The 20647-nt window shown below is 49.9% G+C and overlaps 2 protein-coding genes across 4 annotated transcripts in view; one reads left to right on the top strand and one right to left on the bottom strand.

Annotated features, from left to right (window-relative positions):
* Card14 (caspase recruitment domain family member 14) overlaps positions 1-1670 on the bottom strand; it is a 34735-nt gene extending 33065 nt beyond the window's left edge. For 2 of the 3 annotated variants that reach the window (XM_076543874.1, XM_076543875.1), the window contains exon 1: positions 730-1670. The gene's annotated coding sequence lies outside the window, so the exon portion shown is untranslated. The remainder of the gene's footprint in view (positions 1-729) is intronic. The other variant, XM_076543876.1, reaches the window with a different exon arrangement.
* Positions 1671-8544: 6874 nt separating this feature from the next.
* Eif4a3 (eukaryotic translation initiation factor 4A3) lies at positions 8545-18787 on the top strand. The gene is made up of 12 exons (XM_006990287.4): positions 8545-9097; positions 11155-11227; positions 11721-11787; positions 12387-12449; positions 13303-13435; positions 13656-13736; positions 14117-14258; positions 14487-14625; positions 15098-15213; positions 18149-18256; positions 18337-18464; positions 18558-18787. Exons 1-12 carry the CDS (start codon positions 8929-8931, stop codon positions 18572-18574), a joined length of 1236 nt encoding a protein of 411 aa, XP_006990349.1. The 5' UTR covers positions 8545-8928; the 3' UTR covers positions 18575-18787.
* The last annotated feature ends 1860 nt before the right edge of the window (positions 18788-20647 follow it).

Below are 20647 nucleotides of genomic sequence, written 5' to 3'. Positions count from 1 at the left end.
ACACACACACTCTTCTCTCATGCATAAACACACACCACACCACATACCATACCATACACACACACAATTTCTCTCTCACATACACAAGCACAAGTGCATACACACACACACACACACACACACACACACACCACTCTCTCACATGCATATAACACTCTTTCTCACAAACACATACACACATGAGCACATGTGTGCACACACATATACTCACTCTACACATGAGCGCATACACAAACACATACACATACACACACACACACACACACACACACACACACACACACACACACACCAGTCTGGATAGGAGGTTAGAACAGGTGGCTGACTAATGCAGTGGCCAAGGAGAGGGTCACCAAGCATAGAAGAGAAGTTGGCCCTTTGTATCCTTCTGCTCAAATCCAGTCTCTCAGCCCCGGGAATATGGGTGGGAGTCCCTCACACTGATACATGCCTAGCTCACCGTACCCCTGCCTCCAGACACCTGCTTTCCCCTTTGTTCAGCTCCAATAACCAGGAGATGTGACTAGAAATCCCAGCATGCCTTCCAACTGTCTGGCCCCTATGGCTCTGTGATGGGACTCGGCAGCCGGAGAATGCTCCAGCACTTTAACCAAGCATGGTGAGACAAGCTATTCCCTTCATTTCCCCACAAACCAGGTGCCACCCCCACTCCTGATGAAGGAGATGATGGCCCCTCTTGCCTCAGAACAGCTGGGGGCCTGTCCTGACCTGTCCATTGTCCTGATCCATCCACCGTCCCTCTGGCATGCTGACTGGATCTGGTGGGACAGACTCGCATTAGCCGTCCTTTCCCGTGGCAGTGATGGTCGGAGGCTCAGTCTTAGGCTGGGCTGAACAGCAACCGAGAGCAGGTTTGACGGGCACAGTCATCTGGGCTCAGCCCGCAGAAGCAGGGCCTTATATAGAGGCTTACACACAGGTGAAGGGCCAGTACATTCCCTCCTCCTGTGTCTGATTGGCTGATGTGAGAGTCACCATCGCCTGTTGAGAAATGCCAGGCATGTGGTCCCCACACCTAAAGCAGTGAGCGAGGGTGTGGTGGAGGCCAGGAGAATCTTCCTTCGTCTGCGTGCAGCCCAGTCCATCGGTCTCTACTCTTGGAAAGAACCTAGGAAGGTTAAGATGATTGGGGGCCTTCCTGGCCCCATAATCAATTATAGGAATTACACGTGACTCCAACAGGCCCCTCAAAGGTCAACACTTCCTAAGTGACTTAGGCTGTGGCAAAAGCCTTGGGGCATCCCTTTCCAGAGTCTGATCGCTTTGCCTGTGTGGCATTCCTAGATCTCCATCCACAGTCCTTCCTCTGCTGCATGGTGGCTCCCAATCCCCACTGCCAGCATTCAACACAGCAGGCAGGACACCCAGTGGGAGCCTAAGTGGGACCGGAGCACTCCCTTTGGCGTGCAGGCACTCTAGTCCACAGTGCCAGGCTACAGTACTTATGGGGTACCTGCTGATGGCACAGACCTCCCGGCTTCTCTAGGCATGCCGGTATCCTTCCATGCCTGCGGCTCAGGCTCACTCCCACACCAGCTTTTGCACCTGCTGTGCCTGATGTGAAGAACTTCCGGTGGTGGCCACGCCTTTAGTCCCAGCACTCGGGAGGCAGAGGCAGGCGGATCTCTGTGAGTTCGAGGCCAGCCTGGACTACCAAGTGAGTCCCAGGAAAGGCGCAAAGCTACACAGAGAAACCCTGTCTCGAAAAACCAAAAAAAAAAAAAAAAAAAAAAAAGAACTTCCCCTCGGCTCCTTCAGATGCCACCGAAGGCCCAGCTTCCCACACAAAGGCCCTTCCGGGCCTTTCTAATTTCAACTGCAGACTCCTGGGCCCTCCCTTCCCCTTGGCCTGTTTTAATTCTCTCTGCTGGCCTTGTCTGCCCGTCTATTCTGCAGTCTGATTTTTTTTTGCCTCCCCCATGGCATGTGACAATTCTTGTCTTTCTTGTTCTCTGTTCAGCTCCACCCCTAGGACAGTTCATAAATACTGCCTGAGTGAATGAGTAAAAATGTGCCAGGCGCACAGGTTCTGATCATGGTGGAAGGCTTGTCTTGTCTGGGTGGGAGGACCTTAGGAATTTTCATCTGGACAGATGAAAACTGGTCTCCCAGGTCACAGGCTAGTCCCCCTGGTGAGGAGAAGGCCACAGCCACTCTGCCAGGGTCACAGGTTCAAACAGAGTAAGAGCATCGCCCGCTTCTTGGGCAGGTTGTTGAGCCCCCTGGCCTCAGGCTTCTCACGTCTCCACCTAAAATGTCCCTGCCTCGTGGTAGGAAGGCTCATCTCACCAAGGCCCATGCACAGAAAGCTTGAGGTAGTTCTAAAAAATGCAGAGAGGTGCCGCCATGCCAAGTGAAAGAGGGAGCCGCTAAGTCTGTGCCCTAAACACGGAGGCCAGGCATGCTGGCATGTGCCTGTGGTCCAGCTCTCAGGAGGCTGAGTCAGGAGGATCCTGAGTTCCAGAACTGCTTGGTCTCCGAGGGGGGGGGGGAGTCAGGAGAGCGCTCACACATGTGCAACCAAGCATGCCTCCTCTGACGGTGCAGCCTGTAATGCTGTTACTCAGGAGGCAGAGGCAAGGGGATCATTCTAAGTTTAAGGCCATTCTTAGCTTCCTACTGAGTTCTAGGCCAGCCAGAGCTACATGTAAGAACTTGTCTCAAAATAATAACAGTAAAAGTCTGAAGGAAAGACAGAAAAGAAAACATAAAAGGAACATATGACCTCTTTGAACTCACAGGGAGCTCCAGCAATGAAGCAGGACTATGGTGGTATTTTATTTGACAGTTGGTTACATCTACACAGGACTAAGGGCGGAATTATGTCTTGTCCACCACAGTTCCCTCCAGAGCACCCTGTCGATGCTCATCCTGCAGTCCCCAGGATCGTAACTGGGGGTCACTTCCAGTGACAGCAAGGCTCAAAGGGGGTGGGGCTGGCTGAGAGCAGCTGGCACCTTGACTACATGGCCTATAGTGGTGGTAATCGGTAAGGACAAGGGACAGAAGCTGACCGCAGGCCAGCCAGAGGGCAACTCTGGGCATCGTTGCATTTATCGGTGATGTTCTGGAGGTCAGGGAGGCTCCAGTAGGCTTTGGAATCCCGTTAGCATGAGTGGAGATGGAGGAACTGGACAAGTGGAAGGTCCTGGGGGAGGAAAGATCAGACACACCAGGGCCAGCAAAACAGCGGGGGCAGGCAGAGGAGCATCCAGGCAGGGTTACGCCGAGGACCGAGGACCGGCGAGTCACCAACACTGAGAGCCGCAACTCTTCTTGCTCACCGCTCATGGGAAAGAGACTCCAAGACTCCTTCCAACACATTATCAGCTGTTTCTCAACACGCAGCTGGAGGCCTGAGCAGCGTCACCTGACTCCCTGCCCCCCACTGGGTGCCAACGCAGGGAGTGTGCCAAGGTAGGGCAAGGCAGGAAGCCATCGTTTCCACAGAGCAGGCAGAACAGGTCGCTCTGTGCTGCTCCTCGGCGCTGCCACCTGAAGCTCCCTGTGGTGCTTGAGAACTGTCCACCCAACCAGCCACCTCACATCTACTAATGAGAATTTTCTTCCTTAAACTGGTGAAATTTGGCCGGGCGGCGATAGCACACGCCTTTAACTCCAGCACTTGGGAGGCAGAGGCAGGAGGATCTCTGTGAGTTCGAGACCAGCCTGGTCTAGAGAGCAAGATCCAGGACAGGCACCAAAACTACACAGAGAAACCTTGTCTCAAAACAAAAAAACAAAACAAAACAAAACAAGAACTGGTGAAATTCAAGCCAGGCAATGGTGTCACACACCTTTAATCCCAGCACTTGGGAGGCAGGGGCAGGCGGATCTCGGTGAGTTCGAGGTCTGCCTGGTCTACAGAGTGAATTCCAGGACAGCCAGGACTGTGACACAGAGAAACCCTATCTGGAAAAACTAAACCCAAACAAACAAAGAAAACCAAAACCAACCAACAAACAAAAAACCTGGTAAAATTCTTGCCAGGTGAAATAAGTGGGTTAAAGGGGAGGACTTGGGGCATTTTGCACATTTGCAGTGTCGGATCCCTGAACTGGATAGAAAAATCAGTACTGTGTCAGGCCACCACACTTGGCACGCTTTCTTGTGCATGAGCTCCCCTGCCCCCCACCCCTCGGAGACCAAGCAGTTCTGGAACTCAGGATCCTCCTGACTCAGCCTCCTGAGAGCTGGACCACAGGCACGTGCCAGCATGCCTGGCCTCCGTGTTTAGGGCACAGACTTAGTGGCTCCCTCTTTCACTTGGCATGGCGGCACCTCTCTGCATTTTCTAGAACTATCTCTAGCTTTCTGTGCATGGGCCTTGGTGAGATGAGCCTTCCTACCACGAGGCAGGGACATTTTAGGTGGAGACGTGAGAAGCCTGAGGCCAGGGGGCTCAACAACCTGCCCAAGAAGCGGGCGATGCTCTTACTCTGTTTGAACCTGTGACCCTGGCAGAGTGGCTGTGGCCTTCTCCTCACCAGGGGGACTAGCCTGTGACCTGGGAGACCAGTTTTCATCTGTCCAGATGAAAATTCCTAAGGTCCTCCCACCCAGACAAGACAAGCCTTCCACCATGATCAGTATCCCCACCAGTGGGAACCAGGTGTCCAAGAAAGCTTTATTGTTCACCCAGACAACATTCACGCAGCTCTTCTAAGCTGGTTCCAGAACGGTTTCCTCACCCCTCTACCATGAAGGGAAACCCCGTGCCACAGCTCCTGCTGTACCCCTTATCTAGTCCTAGCACAGGGCCCCAGTCTCCCATCTCATGACCCAGAAATCTTTGTAATCTGGACAGCCCCGCCCAGCCCTGCAAGTGTCAGCTCTGTAAACTTCCATGCAAAATTCCCACAGTACAGACAGCGGCCACAGCCACCACCACCCTTCAGAGCATCAGCATCTCCCTGTGCGACCAAGTCACCTTTCCAACTCCAGCGCCAGAACTCATCCCCCAGCCCCGCCCCATCCGGAAGGGGCTCTGTGGCAGTCAGGCTGTGCGAGACCCTGCTGAGTGGCCTTTCTCTCTTCTCCCTCTCCCCTCAGCCCCCCCCCCCAGCTCCCCCTGCCTCTGCTCGTTCTTCCTGTTCCTTCCTATCAAGATCCCTCCCTGGGTGTAACTGCGAACACCTCCTCTCAAGTCAGGTGACATTTTCCTCCAGTCACCAAGTAAAACCAGAAACTCAGTAACTTTTTCTACTTCGTCCTGTTTTATTTATAACACAGGAACTGTATAACATACAATTATCTTATTTGTTTATGAGTTTCCTGGGTCTTGCCCTTCTCTGGAATAAACCCTCAATGAAGTCAAGTGACCCCCAGCCCAGGACTGGGAATGGCTCCTGTCCAGAGCAGTTTACTATGCTCCTGCACCTATACCTGGTGGTGGGTGGGAACACGAGCAGGGAGCAATCCTTCGGATTTCCTTTTGTCTAGGATGTTCACCTCTGCAGGGATGATGATGGCTGTGGACTCAGTCAGTGGATGGGACTGCCTGAACATTTCTCACCCCTGAGCAGGAGGAGACTCCAGATCTTACCCTTGACTCCAGGAGCTCAGCGGGTGCATATGGGCTCCTCAGCAGAGCACACTTTAGCATTGCCCCATCTCCCCCATAGCTCCCACATGAGCCTGTCACTTTCCCGCTCAGCTGGACCATGTCTCTGTTCCTCCTTCTTTCTCCTGGATGTGAGTGGTGAGCAAGTTGGTAACTGTTTACTTATGTTAAGAAAACTGGGAAGCTAAGTAGATATACCCCTGCCTCCCTTAAATTAAGCACATCCCCCAAATAAAATGAGTAGGCAATGTGGTGCCAATGAGGAAGCGTGCTGAGACCAGGAGCAACGGGAGTAACCACCTTTGTCAATAAGAGGCTTCTTCCCTTGAGAGGCCACGGTGTCCAGGGCTCCAGAGCAAAGGTACTATATGCAGGATAAAGCCACTCTAATATAAACCCAAAGCTGGGCCAATCTCTCCCGTGATGAAATGTAGACTGAGTCTAGTTTTTCTGTCAGTAGAATAAGTGAGACATATGCCTGCATCCTCTGCTTATAATGGTGATTGAGATTTACAAGAATCACATTAACCCCGCAGCTTAAACACTGGAATTATAGATTGTCAAGTAGGGCTGTCAGTTCTTGATTTTTTTTTAAATAGTCTTTTATTTTTTCAATTTATCTTCATTTTGTGTACATTGGCGTTTTGCCTGCATGCATGCCTGTATGAGGGCGTCAGATCCCCTGGAACAGGAGTTATAGACAGTTGTGAGTTGACATGTGGGTGCTGGGAATTGAACCCGGGTCCTCTGGAAGAGCAGTCAGTGCTCTCCAGCCCCTTGATTTACTATTTTAATTAACTAAGGAATTTATTCTTTGTGTGTATGCCTGAGTGTATGTTTGAGCACCACATGCACACAGGTGCTTTTGGAGGCCAGAAGAGGGCCGTGGGTCTCCTGGAACTGGTGGTGAGCTGCCTGACATGGATGCTGGGAACTGAACCTGGGTCCTCTGCAAGAACAGCAAGTGCTCTTAACCACTGAGCCAGCTCTTCAGCCCTTATTTAGTAGTTTATTTTTATAAAGACAGTCTCTTCACATAGTCCATTCTGGCCTCAAACTTTGCTTTTTTTTTGTTTTTGTTTGTTTGTTTGTTTGTTTTTTGAGACAGGGTTTCTCTGTGCAGTTTTGGTGCCTGTCCTGGATCTCACTCTGTAGACCAGGCTGGCCTCGAACTCACAGAGATTAGCCTGGCTCTGCCTCCTGAGTGCTTGGATTAAAGGCATGGGCCACCACTGCCCTGCTGGCCTCAAACTATAGATGCTCCTGCCTCTACCACTCAAATGTTGGGGTCACAAGTATAGGTCACTAGTTTAAATTGTTGCTTTTAAGTAGATACTTACATATAAAGTACAATGTAGCTGGGCAGTGGTAGCGCATGCCTTTAATCCTAGCACTTGGGAGGCAGAGGCAGGCGGATCTCTGTGAGTTCGAGGCCAGCCTGGTCTACAAAGTGAGTTCCAGGAAAGGCGCAAAACTACACAGAGAAACCCTGTCTCCAAAAACCAAAAAAAAAAAAAAAAAAAAAAAAGTACAGTGTAACCATGCGGATCAGATACTTTAACAGGGCAAGTGACAAAGGCATGCAGTCCATAACTAATTGACTGGATTACAGATGCCTGCAACTGTTAAAAACACAATCAGGCTCTCAACTTGTTTGGGTACTGTCAGAAACTACAGCAAACTGGGAAGATGGCTCCGGGCTAAGCTTGCTATGTGAGTTGAAGACCTGAGTTTGACCCTAGAACTCACATAAAGGTAGAAGGAAAGAAGAGACTCTGCAAAGTTGTCCCCTGACCTCCACACCTACACTGTGGTATGGGCATTCCCAGTCACACACGTCATGGGAACACACACACAAACACACATGGACACAATAAATTTTTTAAAAAGATATGTGAACAGAGTGGCCCAATAGGAATACAATACATTTTTTAGTCGTTACAGTTGATGAAGTAAAAGAAACAGGTGAGATTAAACAGCATCTTAAACAGTTCCCCTAAGCTATTATTAGACTCATTTCAACAGGCAGTATGAAATGGAGACTTTACATTCTTTTCTTACAATGTCATTAAAATTCGTGTGCATTTTACATCAGAGATTGCAAAGCCACCTCTAGACTTGCAAAACGGCATGACACCATGGAATAAATCCCTGTCTGGGAAAGGCGGCCAGCTCTGCCTTTAATGTTCTGATCAATACCACAGATATCATATCGGTGATCGGGTCTAGACAAATCCTGACACCAGAGGAGCCAAGCTCTCAAGAGAAGGCAGCAATAACTGGTTTTAATGTGGGTATATTGAAACCCACAACTTCTCAAGAAAAGGACAATCTGGTTATAACTAAACTTATCTAAATAAAATGAGTTCCATTTTTATAGTAGCTTTTAAAGACTTATTTATGTGTGTATATATACCAAGAGTGTGGCCCCCACCCAGGCCAGAAGTATTGGATCCCCAGGAGCTGGAGACGCAGGCAGGTATGAGTCACATGACCTGGGTGCTGGAACAGAACTCTGGTTCTCTGGAAAAGGAGTAACTGCTCTTAACAATTTAGTCATCTTTCCTCAAAAGCAGAAAAAAAAAAAAGCCAAATGCAAATGAATGTTTCCTAGCACTGAGGGTGTGGCTCAAAATTGAATAGATCCTGAGATCCACCCTCGGAAACAAACAAAACAGACATGCTCCACTTGCAAGGCTCTCGTGGAGCCTAACTTCAAAACCAGGACCCTCCAGAGTGACTGGCTTCGCGACACCGGGTCAGAAGCACCGAAGCATTCTCGGACCGGACGGCAGCTTAAGCGGTCTCTGCTCTCCCAGGAAAAAAACAGCTACCCGCTCTGAACCCACCCATCCCTCCCGGCGCTATCTTTCCCGTACGACCCGGAGTGGAGGAAGCTTGATTCAGAGCGTCTTCACGCTGGGGTTGCCATGGCAACGCGGCGGGGGATAACGCAGAGTGGACAGGGCTGTGCCCTCTCCCCTCACTCCGTGCTCTCAGGGACGCCCTGGTGTCCCTCTGCACCTCCCCTGGGGCCCCACGTCCTTATCCCGGGAGAGCGGTAGAAACTCAAAAAGACCGCAGTCCGCACACACCGCGTACGCGGCGCCGTGCAAACACACCGAATTAAGCCCAGCCCCTTTCCGGATCCCGCGGGTCGCTGAATCTCGCGAGAATAGGGGCGACTCCTGTGGCCGCCAGCGCGCTTTCCCCTTCTGCCGCCGCTCCTGACGCCCCTCCGCGGCGCTGCGGTGGCGTCACTTCCTCCCGGCCGGGCCGGCGGCGCGAGCCTTGTTTCCGGTTCCCGCTGCCGCTCGCGCTCATCTCTCGGTGGACTCGGGATCATGGCGGCCACGGCCACGATGGCGACGTCGGGCTCCGCGCGGAAGCGGCTGCTCAAAGAGGAGGACATGACCAAAGTGGAGTTCGAGACCAGCGAGGAGGTGGACGTGACGCCCACGTTCGACACCATGGGCCTGCGGGAGGACCTGCTGCGCGGCATCTACGCCTACGGTGGGTCGCGGGCCCGCGGCGGCGGGGGAGGCCGGGCCGGGGGCGGCCGGGCGGAGAACGTGCGACCCCGCTCGGCAGCACAGGGCCGGGGTCTCTGCGGCTGCCCTCGGCTGTTCCCAGACACCGAAGTAGCGGATAACCATGTGTTTTGTGCCCCGAGGCTTTGGCTGGGGCTGTAAATCCGGCAGGCTCGAGCCTTCGGGAGTTCAGACCCTATTAGGGAAGCGGGAAATGTAAAGCCGAGGTGCTTCGAGCGGTGAGTGTTGGTGAGAAAAGCAAAGCGCGCTCCTGGATAGAGTGGATAGATTGGCAGGGCACAGTGACGTACAGAGTCACCCCCGGGGAGAGAGAGGACAGCTGGTCCTGGCTCCTGAAGCCGTTGGCCTGTGTGTGGCAGGAACAGAAGGAAGCTCCTTGTCATGAGATGCTAGCGGCCAGTTTTGAGAGGTGTGGCAAAGAATTTGAGATTCATTCCTAAATACATCCGGAAGCCACTGCATTTTCAAGCGCAAGTGATAGGGTCAGGTTTACAGTTTGAAAGTTGACTGTGGTGAGAAGAGGAGGCGGGTGATGTCCAGACTGTAGAAGAGATGGTGGGATGACCGTTGCGGTGGAGCTAAAGGATCCGCTGGAGGCAGACAGAGTGCATTCCTGGCTTTGGAGTGAGTCGTGGGCCATGTTGCTCGTATCTGCTTAGGTAGGAGTACTTGAGAGAGGCCGAGCTCTTTTTTGTTAATTTTTGTTTTTTCTAGACGAGGGTGTCTCTCTCTCGCCCTGGCTGTCCTGGAACTCTTTGCAGACCCGCCTGGCCTCGAACTCTAGAGATCCACCTGCCTCTGCCTCCTGGATGCTGGGATTAAAAGTATGTGACTCGCCGGCTGGTGTGGTGGTGGTGGTGGTGGTGCATGCCTTTAATCCCAGCACTGGGGAGGCAGAGCCAGGTGGATCTCTGTGAGTTGGAGGCCAGCCTGGTCTACAGAGTGAGTTCCAGGACAGCCACAAAACTACACAGAGAAACCCTGTCTCGAAAACAAAAAAATGAAGCAAAAGGTATGTGACACCCAGATGGCTCCTCTTTTGGGAAGCAGTGTCTCTTCATAGCCCTGGCTATAACTCACTGTGGAACAGGGAAGGTGGGTCTTCCCAATTTAAATGATACCCAGCTTGGTATCAAATTGTCCACCAAGAATAACCATCACAGGTACTGTGTTGAGCTGGGAAGTTGTGCTAGCTACATTTTGAAAAAGTATAAAAATGACCTGCAGCTTTTCTATGTACATTCTGTCTGCTTACTTGGAAAATACTTGTCTTTTGCATTTATTTATTTATTGGTTTTTCCGGACAGGATTTCACTGTCATAGCCCTGGCTGTCCTGGAACTTGCTTTGTAGACCAGGCTGGCCTCAAACTCACAGATATCCACCTGCCTCTGCCTCCTGAGTGCTGGGATTAAAGGCATGGGCCATCACAGCGCGGCTGTCTTTTGTTGTTTTATTTTGTTCCTTTTTTTGTTTTGTTTTGAGAAAAGATCTCTACATAGCTCTGGCCGTCCTAGAACTGACTTTGTAGAATAGTTGGCCCGGAATTCACAGAGATCCTCCTACTTCTGCCTCCTGAGTGCTGGGATTAAGAGAGTATACAACCGTGCCTGGACTATGGAGGGTGGTGCCTAGATAATGGGGATATATCCAGTCGGGAGAGCAGCATGGAGCGTCCCACATCATGCCTGTGAGATTGACAAGCAACACAAAGATTTGAGTGCTTGCTAGTAGGAAAGGGTAGCCACTCTTGTGCTTCTAGATTTAATTTTATTGCAAAGGGGGTTTCATAAGGCTTAGGCTGGCCTTGAACTCCTGATGCTCCTGCCTCCACCTTCCAAGTGTTGGTATTGTAGATACTGTCTTCACAGGTAATCTTCTAGGCTAGTCTGTAAAGTTGTGGGTTCACCTGGGAAACTGGGTTGCCTGGAGTTAGTAGTAAGAAGCGGATATGTGTTCTCCCAGGAGCTTGTGCCGTTATATTGTGAGAGCTAAGTCTTTTTCCTCTTTGTATTTACAGGTTTTGAAAAACCTTCAGCAATCCAGCAGAGAGCTATCAAGCAGATAATTAAGGGGAGAGATGTCATTGCACAGTAAGTTGTGTGTGCTGAGAGCCAGCTTGGGTCAGTGACTCTGTGGTGATAGCCATATCCAGGTCATTGTACATACCACACAGCTACTCCACCACTGATGCATATCCTAAGCCCTGAATGTAGATTTATGTAAGATATTCTTTTAATAGCTTTATTTTTTTTTATTTCTGTCCCCCCCACATGCTGAGTACTGAACCCAGGGCTTTCTCTACTACTGAACTATACTCCAAATTGTTATTTCCCTTAATTTTCCAAAGACAATTTTTTTTAAAGTTATACTCCAAAATTTTAGGTGCCAAAATGAAAGGTTGTGACCTTGTACTTGGGTCTTATCTTTGCACTTAAGATGCTGGGGTAAGTGGTGAGGACATCTAGAAAGAAGCTGCCCAGTGTGCAGCCTTTGGAGCACCGCTGAGGGGTGGGGTCACCAGAGCAAGGACAGTGTCATCGGATACCCTTCCTCTGATAAGGACTCTTGTGCTTTCTTAAACAGGTCTCAGTCTGGCACAGGCAAGACAGCCACCTTCAGCATTTCAGTCCTCCAGTGCTTGGATATCCAGGTGACTTGCCACTCACAATACTCTCCTTAATCCAAGGAGATGTCTGTGCTTCTGCCAGTGTAGTGTGTACAGAATACAGTTTTTAGGTAGGGTGTGGTTGTGTATCTTTAATCCCAGCAGAGAGAAGGATCTCTGAGTTTGAGGCCAGCATGCTCTTCATAGCAAATTCCAGGCCAGCCAAGAATAGAAAGTAAGACCCTGTCTCAAAAAAAAAAAAAAAAAAAAAAATTCAGGAAGTTCGGACCTGCACGGGAGAGCCCTGACTACGTCACGCTCTTCCTGGACCTGTAATTTAGTGTCTCCTGTTAGGAAAGAGCAGCAAAGCTAATGCGAGCTGGCGTCTGTAGTAGTCGGAGTGCTTGTTAGCAAGCCATGTGAACAATACTGAGACCGGAGATGGGCGGCTCGGTAAGCTGGACTTGGACAAATTCCAGGTTTTCTTCCCTCATATGCAGAATCGAGAGTTTCTGTTTTAAAAAAGGTGGGCCCGAAAGCAGAGAGGGGACTGTTTGTAAGAGACTGGGGGAGGGGAGGAAGCCTGCTCCTCCCTACAATCCCATGTTGTTTTCCTTCCCTCCTCCTCCTCTTCTCTTCACCAGGTTCGAGAAACCCAGGCTTTGATCTTGGCTCCAACAAGAGAGTTAGCTGTACAGATTCAGAAGGTGAGTGAGGCATTAATGGTGGTGTCAGGCAGGTAGAGTGCTCTCCTAGCGTGTGCAAGGCCTTACATTCAGTTCCCAGCAGAGCAACAGCAGCAGAAAGATTAGTGTTGTGTTTGCAAATGTCCATTGTAGGTCTCATTGGACTGATTGGTTTATAGGCTCATTTTCTCTTCTTGTGTTTTTCCGGGGCCAGCAGAAAGGCAGACTGGGTAAGGGTGCTCGCTGCTCACACCTGAGTTTGACCCCCAGAATCCATGTAAGGGGGAAGAGCACTGGCCTCACAGCTGCCCGCTGACCTGCACACCAGTTGGTAGTAATACTTTCCTTCCTTTTTGGTTTTCATGGCACCAAAGGATGGAACCCAGAGTTCTGTGCACGCTAAGCAACCTGTGATTCCTTGAATGTCGTATGAATCGTTTGGTTGTTTTTATTATAGCTTTTACTTGTTTGATGTATTCGTAATCTTAGAAGTGGTCTGGAAATGTACCTTAGTGGTAGTTAACTCTTCTGTAATCATAAGGCCCTGGGTTCAGTCCCCAGCACTGGTGAGGGAGACAGCTTCTTCACAGAAAAAATCCATTTTAATCAAATAATGATATTGTATCTTGAAAGGCTATGTATTGGGATGTTAAGATGATAGGATTATGATCTGTAACGTTTCTGTTGCCTGCATTTGATATACACCACTTCAGTAATAAGAAACTCTCAAAATGAATTTCATTTTGGCAAAGGAAAGAGATCTTGTAATTTTATCATATGAATAAGTGATAGTTGGTCATTTGAAATTAGCGTGGAAATGACAGTTTACATGTGTCTGTACTTGTGCCTTGCATGTAAACCTGTTTTGTTTCAGGGTCTGCTTGCTCTGGGGGACTACATGAATGTACAGTGCCACGCCTGCATTGGGGGCACCAATGTTGGAGAGGACATCCGGAAGCTGGACTATGGGCAGCATGTGGTGGCAGGCACACCAGGACGTGTCTTTGGTGAGTGGCTCTGTTGAGCACTGGGCTGTGGGTAGTATCTATGAGGTGTGCCATAAGGCCACCACCAAAGTCATGGTGGTTCACTTGCATGTGCCAGGTGGTGGGTCTCTGCATCTGGGCCCCTGGTAGTATGTACAGGGATGGGCTCTGAGGGGTCACAGAGACCAGTAGAAATAGCTCTTTCCTTAGAGTGTGACTCTTTTAAAATCTAATTGCATAGATATGATTCGCCGTAGAAGTTTAAGGACACGGGCTATCAAGATGTTGGTTTTGGATGAGGCTGATGAAATGTTGAACAAAGGTAAGGTGACCAGAATTTTCTACTGACTGATGTATTGTCAAGTCTTAAGTTTTCACAGTCTCTACCTTCTGGAGATGTGACAGTCCTTGCTTTGTGGAGAAACAATGTGTCCTGGGAGGTTTTGAACCTGAAATTCCTGTTGTAATGTCCCATGGTTAAGGTCTGTGAGACCAGTCCCAGCTGGGGCAGAGTGTCCTTGTCTGTTCTGGCACTGCACACTGCCTGGCTTTCAGCACTGACGTCAAGGTTCGGGTTTGAGGTGTAGTTTGTGGGTCAAGGTTCAGGTGAACTTGCTCTGACCACTGACCTTCTGAAGACCTGGCAGTGTGGCTCTCCCAGTGACAGCCTTAAAGCCAAAGCAGAGCTCATCTTTGTCCCAGGTTTCAAGGAGCAGATCTACGATGTGTACAGGTACCTGCCACCAGCCACACAGGTGGTTCTCATCAGTGCCACGTTGCCTCACGAGATCCTGGAGATGACCAACAAGTTCATGACCGACCCCATCCGCATCTTGGTGAAGCGGTAAGAATGCATGTCTTTATTCCTTTGTGGAAACTAGCATTGATGGTCCCTACCCTTTTCCATTTCTAAGTCTCTGAGGAATGAATCCAAGGTTGTGGAAACTGGTAAAGGTTTAGGCAGGTTCACGATCCAGCCCTGTGGTAGGATGGTGTGACTGGGGACTCTTAGGGTGGCCTTGTCCCTCAGGTCCTGGTTTGAAGAGTGATGTGAACATTTATCTGTTGCCAGTGATGAATTGACTCTGGAAGGCATCAAGCAGTTCTTTGTGGCGGTGGAAAGAGAGGAGTGGAAGTTTGATACTCTGTGCGATCTCTACGACACGCTGACCATCACCCAGGCTGTCATCTTCTGCAACACCAAGAGGAAGGTGTGCCACCCCGCTCCCCGCGTGCTTAGGGGCCTGCAGGCTGGATCTCCTGTCAAAGGCAGGCGGGGTGTGGCTCGGGCTCTGGGCTCCTGTGTCAGTGCAGCTGTAGACAGTGTTAAGACAGAAACTGAGACTAGGCCAAGTGGGAGACCTGCTGGGGAAGCTGAGGCAGGAAGAGTTCTAGAGTTGAGGAAACATAACGAGACCCATCTTTTACAGTGGAAAAATAGATACTGACTTGTTTTTCTATAGTAATTTTGATGTCTTTGGTTTGAGCTAAGACTCAGGCCCAGCAGGTTGAAGTGATAGCTTGTGGGCAGTCTGTGGGAGTGTCCCCAAGAGTTCTCAGGCATGCCCATCCTGGCTGATGGTGGCTGAGTTTGCTGTGCATCTGTCTGCAAATGTCGGTTGGGGAGAGCTGCCATTTTACAGATCTCTGGTTAGGTAGATGAGCACATCTCTTGATTTGTAGGTTGACTGGCTGACAGAGAAAATGAGAGAAGCGAACTTCACTGTATCCTCCATGCACGGAGACATGCCTCAGAAAGAGCGCGAGTCCATCATGAAGGAGTTCCGGTCAGGTGCCAGGTAGGCCTTTGGCAGCTTTGGCTCCTGTGTGAGGACAGATGATGCTGGCCTCGGTGCTTTCATGTCATTTCCTGCCCCAGGTGCAGGGGCGATACTGCTCTCTGATTGGACGCTGCCCTGTGGGGGCTGTTGGGTTAGTGGTGAACTGACATTAACCATTGGGTTGATTGCTGTTCACGCTGGTTTCTGTTCATCTGGTAACCCGTGTTGGATCGGTCACAGAGTGCTCAGAGAACAAGTCTTGTGAGTTTGTGCCTTTGATTCAGGTCTGCCTTGTGATCCTTTGGGTATTTTGCAGTAGCGTGTGTTGTTTCTTTGAGCAGGATATATCCAGCTAGGCTTAGCTGCTGGTAGCCCTCAGCTTGTCAATATCCTTCCCTCTTGTATTCAGTTCTCTCTGTCACTGAGGATGTGAGGTCATCCTCTGTGTTCTCTCTCTCTTTTTTTAAATGATTTATTTAACTTTATTTTATGTGCATTAATCAGATCTCCTAGAACTGGAGTTACAGACAGTTGTGAGCTGCCATGTGGGTGCTGGGAATTGAACCTGGGTCCTCTGGAAGGGCAGCCAGTGCTCTCAAGCGCTGAGCCACCTCTCCAGCCCCTGTGTTCTCTTTTATTATTGTTTGTCTGTTGCTGTGTGTGTAGGGATGCATGTGTTCTGTAGGGTGTGTGTGGAGGTCAGGAACCAATTTGTGGAAGTCAGTTTCCTCTTCCCACTTGTTGGTCCCAGAGATTGAACTCGGGTTGTCGGGCTTGGCAGCAAGCTCCTTTACTAAATAAACTACTGAGCCATCTCAGTGGCCCATCTCCTGGATGCTTGTGGCATCTGTCCTCGGCTTGTATAGAGATGTAGTTTCTCTCTGGAGACTTGAACCCACCTTTGGTGTCCTCAAGCCTGTGGCAGCTTTTCCCTGGGCATTTCTGGACCATACTTCCATCTTTGTTTTTGCGTTTCATGGTTCTTTGAAACAAGTTAGAATTGGGTTTGGTTTTGATTTGTCAGTAATGTGAGTGTTGTGTCCCATTGTCCCCGCTCCCCGTTTGTTTTGGTTTTGATTGGTTTTCAGATTTTGAGACAGGCTCTGTCTATGCAGTTCAGGCTGGCATTGAACTTGTGACCCCTGCCTCTACCTCTGGAGCGTAGGACTTACAGGTGTGTGCATAGCTAGTCACTGTCTGAAGTGGCCCATTTAGGACAGTTTACTTCTTGTGTGTACTCATCTAAATTAACCAGCTTGTAAGTGAATTTTTCCCTCTTTTTTTTTTTTTTTTTTTTTTTTGTTTGTTTGTTTTTCAAGACAGGGTTTCTCTGTGTAGCTTTTGGAGCCTGTCCTGGAACTCTGTAGACCAGGAAGTTCTGTAGACCAGGTTGGCCTTGAACTCACAGTGCGCCACCACTGCTCAGCTTTTTGATTTTTGAACTATTACTTTTCCTTCCCTTTGAAGGTTGTGGGGTTTGTTTGTTTGTTTGTTTGTTTGTTTTTTAATGTTACTTAGTAGCTACCCTGGAGACACCATCTCTCTTCCTAAATAATATGTTATCAGTAGCTACTTTCCCTGTCTTTCCAGACAGAACAAGGATTTGTTTAGCCCCATGCCTAAGATTAATTTCATGCATGCTAAACATATGCTCGTGCGCGCGCGCGCATACACACACACATACATACATGTAATTGGGTGTTTTTCAGTGCTGGAGATTAACGTGCTTTGTTTTTTTTTGTTTGTTTGTTTTTGTTTTTCGAGAGGATTTCTCTGTGTAGCTTTGTGCCTTTCCTAGATCTCACTCCCAGACCCCAGGAGGGCCTCAAAATCCACCTGCCTCTGCCTCCCAAGTGCTGGGATTAAAAGTGTACGCCACCACAGCAAGGCAATTAATGTGCTTTTTAATCCACAGTGGCATTTTGCTTTATAGAATAGAATTTATTTACATTTAGACATGTTTGCTTCTCTTTCCTCATCTGTGAACTTTGAGATATGCTCAAGTTAGTTTGGTCCAAATGTGAGAGTCCTGCTTCTGTCTGTCTGGAAGTGTCCCCTTCTCCTCGAGTCTCCTGGAGAGTGAAGGAGGGTGCTGCTGAGATGGTTCCCGTGGTGGCCGTTAGTTTCCTTCTGCCTCAGATGAGGTGGTCCGCCCGCTCTTGGCCCCGTCGTTCTGAGGTCTCGGTGCCCAGTACAGTTGCCGTTTTAAGCAACTGTAGGCTGCTTTCCGCCTGCAGCGTCTGTCTCTCTGGATGCTTTTCTTCTTCTCAGTTTTCAGCAGTTGACCTTTGAGTCTAGACATGAATTCCTTCCGTGTCCTGTCGCCGTCTGTAGACCATCTAGTCTCTGGCCTTTCCCTTCCTCCTGGTTCAGTTGTGCGGCTCAAGGCAGGGAAGCCACGCGCCTGCTCTTGAGCTTCTTCCCCCTGGGATGCTCCTTCCCTTACTTGCAGTGGAAGCAGGAGTCCATCTTCTTCCTAGTACCATGGCAGGACGGGAGGGAAACCGCTGCGCTTTCTTAGTAACAGTGTCAGGACGGCACTGTTTCAGTAAGGCAGTCTTGGTGTGAGTGGTTGTATTCTTGCACTGTGTTTTCAAGCCCCTTGGCCTTGTACACCTGTCATGTTAGGACTGGTGTGGTAGCATGCATGTCTCTGGCCTCGTGTGGGCAGATGGCACCACTTGGGCAGAGCAGCTGCTGTGGTAGGGGAGTGGTGTGGATTTATTACCTTAAGTTGAAAATGATGCCATCAGCAGGTGCCTGTTCATAATAGGATTTTTGCTAAGCAAAAGTCATGTTTTCCTGAAGGGGCTGACCCCACGTTTTAAGTAATTGTAGCATGTTTTCCATGGCATGTGGGTGATGTGATTGCTCAGGGCCCTTGGCCAGGCTACTTGAAACTGTACAGAGGCTGCTCTACTCTCTCTCACCTTTCTGGCTTTTCTTTCTGCAGCCGAGTGCTCATTTCCACGGATGTCTGGGCCCGGGGCCTGGATGTCCCTCAGGTGTCCCTCATCATTAACTATGACCTGCCCAACAACAGAGAACTGTACATTCACAGGTGTGTGTCTCCTTCTTTGCTCAAGACTGTTGGCCTCCATCTGTGTGACTGTTCACTAACACACATATTTTATTCTAAAGAATCGGGAGATCGGGTCGATATGGCCGCAAAGGTGTGGCCATCAATTTTGTGAAGAATGATGACATCCGCATCCTCAGGGACATAGAACAGTACTACTCCACCCAGATAGACGAGATGCCCATGAACGGCAAGTTGCTGGCTGTTGGTGGCTGTGGGAGGGGCTCCCTTACTAGGGTGGGGAGAGGACATGTGGCATTGTTAATGTACCTTTCCTCTCCAGTGGCTGACCTGATCTGAAGCTGGTGCAGGTGCACCAAGGGCCCGGATATGGCAGCGCATGCTGTGAGCTCCGTCTTAGAAACAAGAAGCCTCTGTTTAATGGGGTTCCTATGAACTGTCTTCTCACAGCCCCTCAGGAAGATCCTCGGGCTCTGCCATCTTTTCTTACTCACATGTAAATAATCCAATACTTTAAGCCTTTTACATTAAACATGGAAGTTTTCCCATGAACTTGAGTGCTGATTTCTTGTGTGTCACCAGCCTTCCTGGTCTGGTCACAAACAGACCGTTTCTCCCTCAAACTCCACATTCTGTGCAGAATCCAACTTGAGACCTTTAAAGTAATCGACGACAAAATCCATAGTAGAGGTCAGAAGAAAAAGAATGACTTGAGGTTTGGCAGAAGTTTAAGATGGGTAGAAAAAGAGCTCTGACGTGGACTTGTGGGGACTAAACGTCTTCAGATGGCACAGAAGTGGAAAAGTGAAGCCCAAACCGGGAGACCACATGAGGCGCTTGTCACCTGGCCACCTGGAGTTTGCCGAGAGCCTGTTGGTGGTTCTTTAAGTTGTGGACACTGCAGTTGTCACATCACCCTGGGGTTTACCCACCCACTCACGTCCTGGGAAGGTCAGGAGCCTCGACTGCATGTGCTCGGGTCGGGGCAGGGTCTGAGGGGAGCCTTGAAGATGAGGGTGGACTGCAGCTGGCAGGGGACACCTCCCCTTAAATGGTAGCCCAGTCTGCCAACAGCCTCTGACACTGACTGGCCAGCCAGGTACCTGTGGCAGAATTGATTTGTTACTAGAAGCCACCGGCACTATGGAAATGTGTTCTGCCAGGGATCGAAAAGCAGCACTGTGCAAGGGTTAGATGGCCCAGCATGGGAGGGGGATATTTGAACGGATGTTGCTGGAGAAGACATGGGTGGCATATGAGCCTGGTGAGAGCTGCTTGGTGTGGGGCAGTTGGTAGTGAGGATCACAGTGGGCACCTCCACACGCTCTCCACAAGTGCTGAAGTCAAGCCGTTGTGAGTTCAGCCTGCAATGTGAGGGTGATCTGGCTGTAACATGGCATCCCATTGGTGCCAGGGTGATTGGGCTGATGCTGGCTAAGCATGTGTCATCCCCTTACTCCCTCACTAGTCTGTGTGCATCCCTTCCGAAAATGCATGTGTGGTGGAGGAAGATGACTCCTGATGTGGGGAGGTACTGCATGTGTGGGAGAAGATGATGGATCCTGATGGGGGGAAGTACTTCATGTGTGGGAGAAGATGATGGATCCTGATGGGGGGGGGGGGGAGGTAACCGTCCCGCACTGCTGCTGGGATAGGAAGCACCACAGCAAAAACCACATTCTTCCCTTAGGAAGTTCCCTATCACCCTCTGGGTTTGTTCTCGACGTGGACTGGAATAGTTGTGTCAGACTTACATGGACCCATGATAGATGAAAAATAAAAAGGCCCAGTTATGAACATGGTGGCATGTCTGTCCCTGTACTGTGTGACTTCCCGGGAGCAAACACCGAGTCCAGCTTAACAGAGCAGGGTTTATTGGGGTTACTGACAATGGGTGACTTGAAGGCAGTTGCATTACAGAAAAGCCCACCCCAGCATGCAGAGAGCTGTGTCCCCAGACTACAGACCGCAAGCCAGCTCAGCTGGTTTAGAGAGTTTCCTATCTGGTAGCTGTTACTGCTACATATCTTTTCGGGAGGCCCTATGAACCTTGTTTCAGGAGCTTCTGGAACCTTCCCTCTAGGAAGTAATGTTGGAATGAAAGAAAATAGGAAAAGTATGGAACAGTCAAGGGCAGCCATACCAACAAGGACAAGACAGATGCTGAATGAGAGATGAACTCACAACATCCTAGATGTAGCCTGCATGGACAAAAGGCCAGCTCTTGACTGATTTCTCATTGCTTGTCCCAAGCTGCTTGATCTGCCTCTCGATAGTCAAGGAAAGGACTGCAAAGGCCCTGGCTGCCTTCCCCGTCAGAAGGACCAGGTGGCACAGTCCCAGGCTTTGCACATCTCTTCTCCAGATGCACTGCCCATGTCTCATGATTATACAGCGTGGGACACGAGCAGA

Source organism: Peromyscus maniculatus, chromosome 8 (genome assembly GCF_049852395.1).
Source record: "Peromyscus maniculatus bairdii isolate BWxNUB_F1_BW_parent chromosome 8, HU_Pman_BW_mat_3.1, whole genome shotgun sequence".
Classification (NCBI taxonomy): Eukaryota; Metazoa; Chordata; class Mammalia; order Rodentia; family Cricetidae; genus Peromyscus; species Peromyscus maniculatus.
This window is presented reverse-complemented; position numbering and strand designations above follow the sequence as displayed.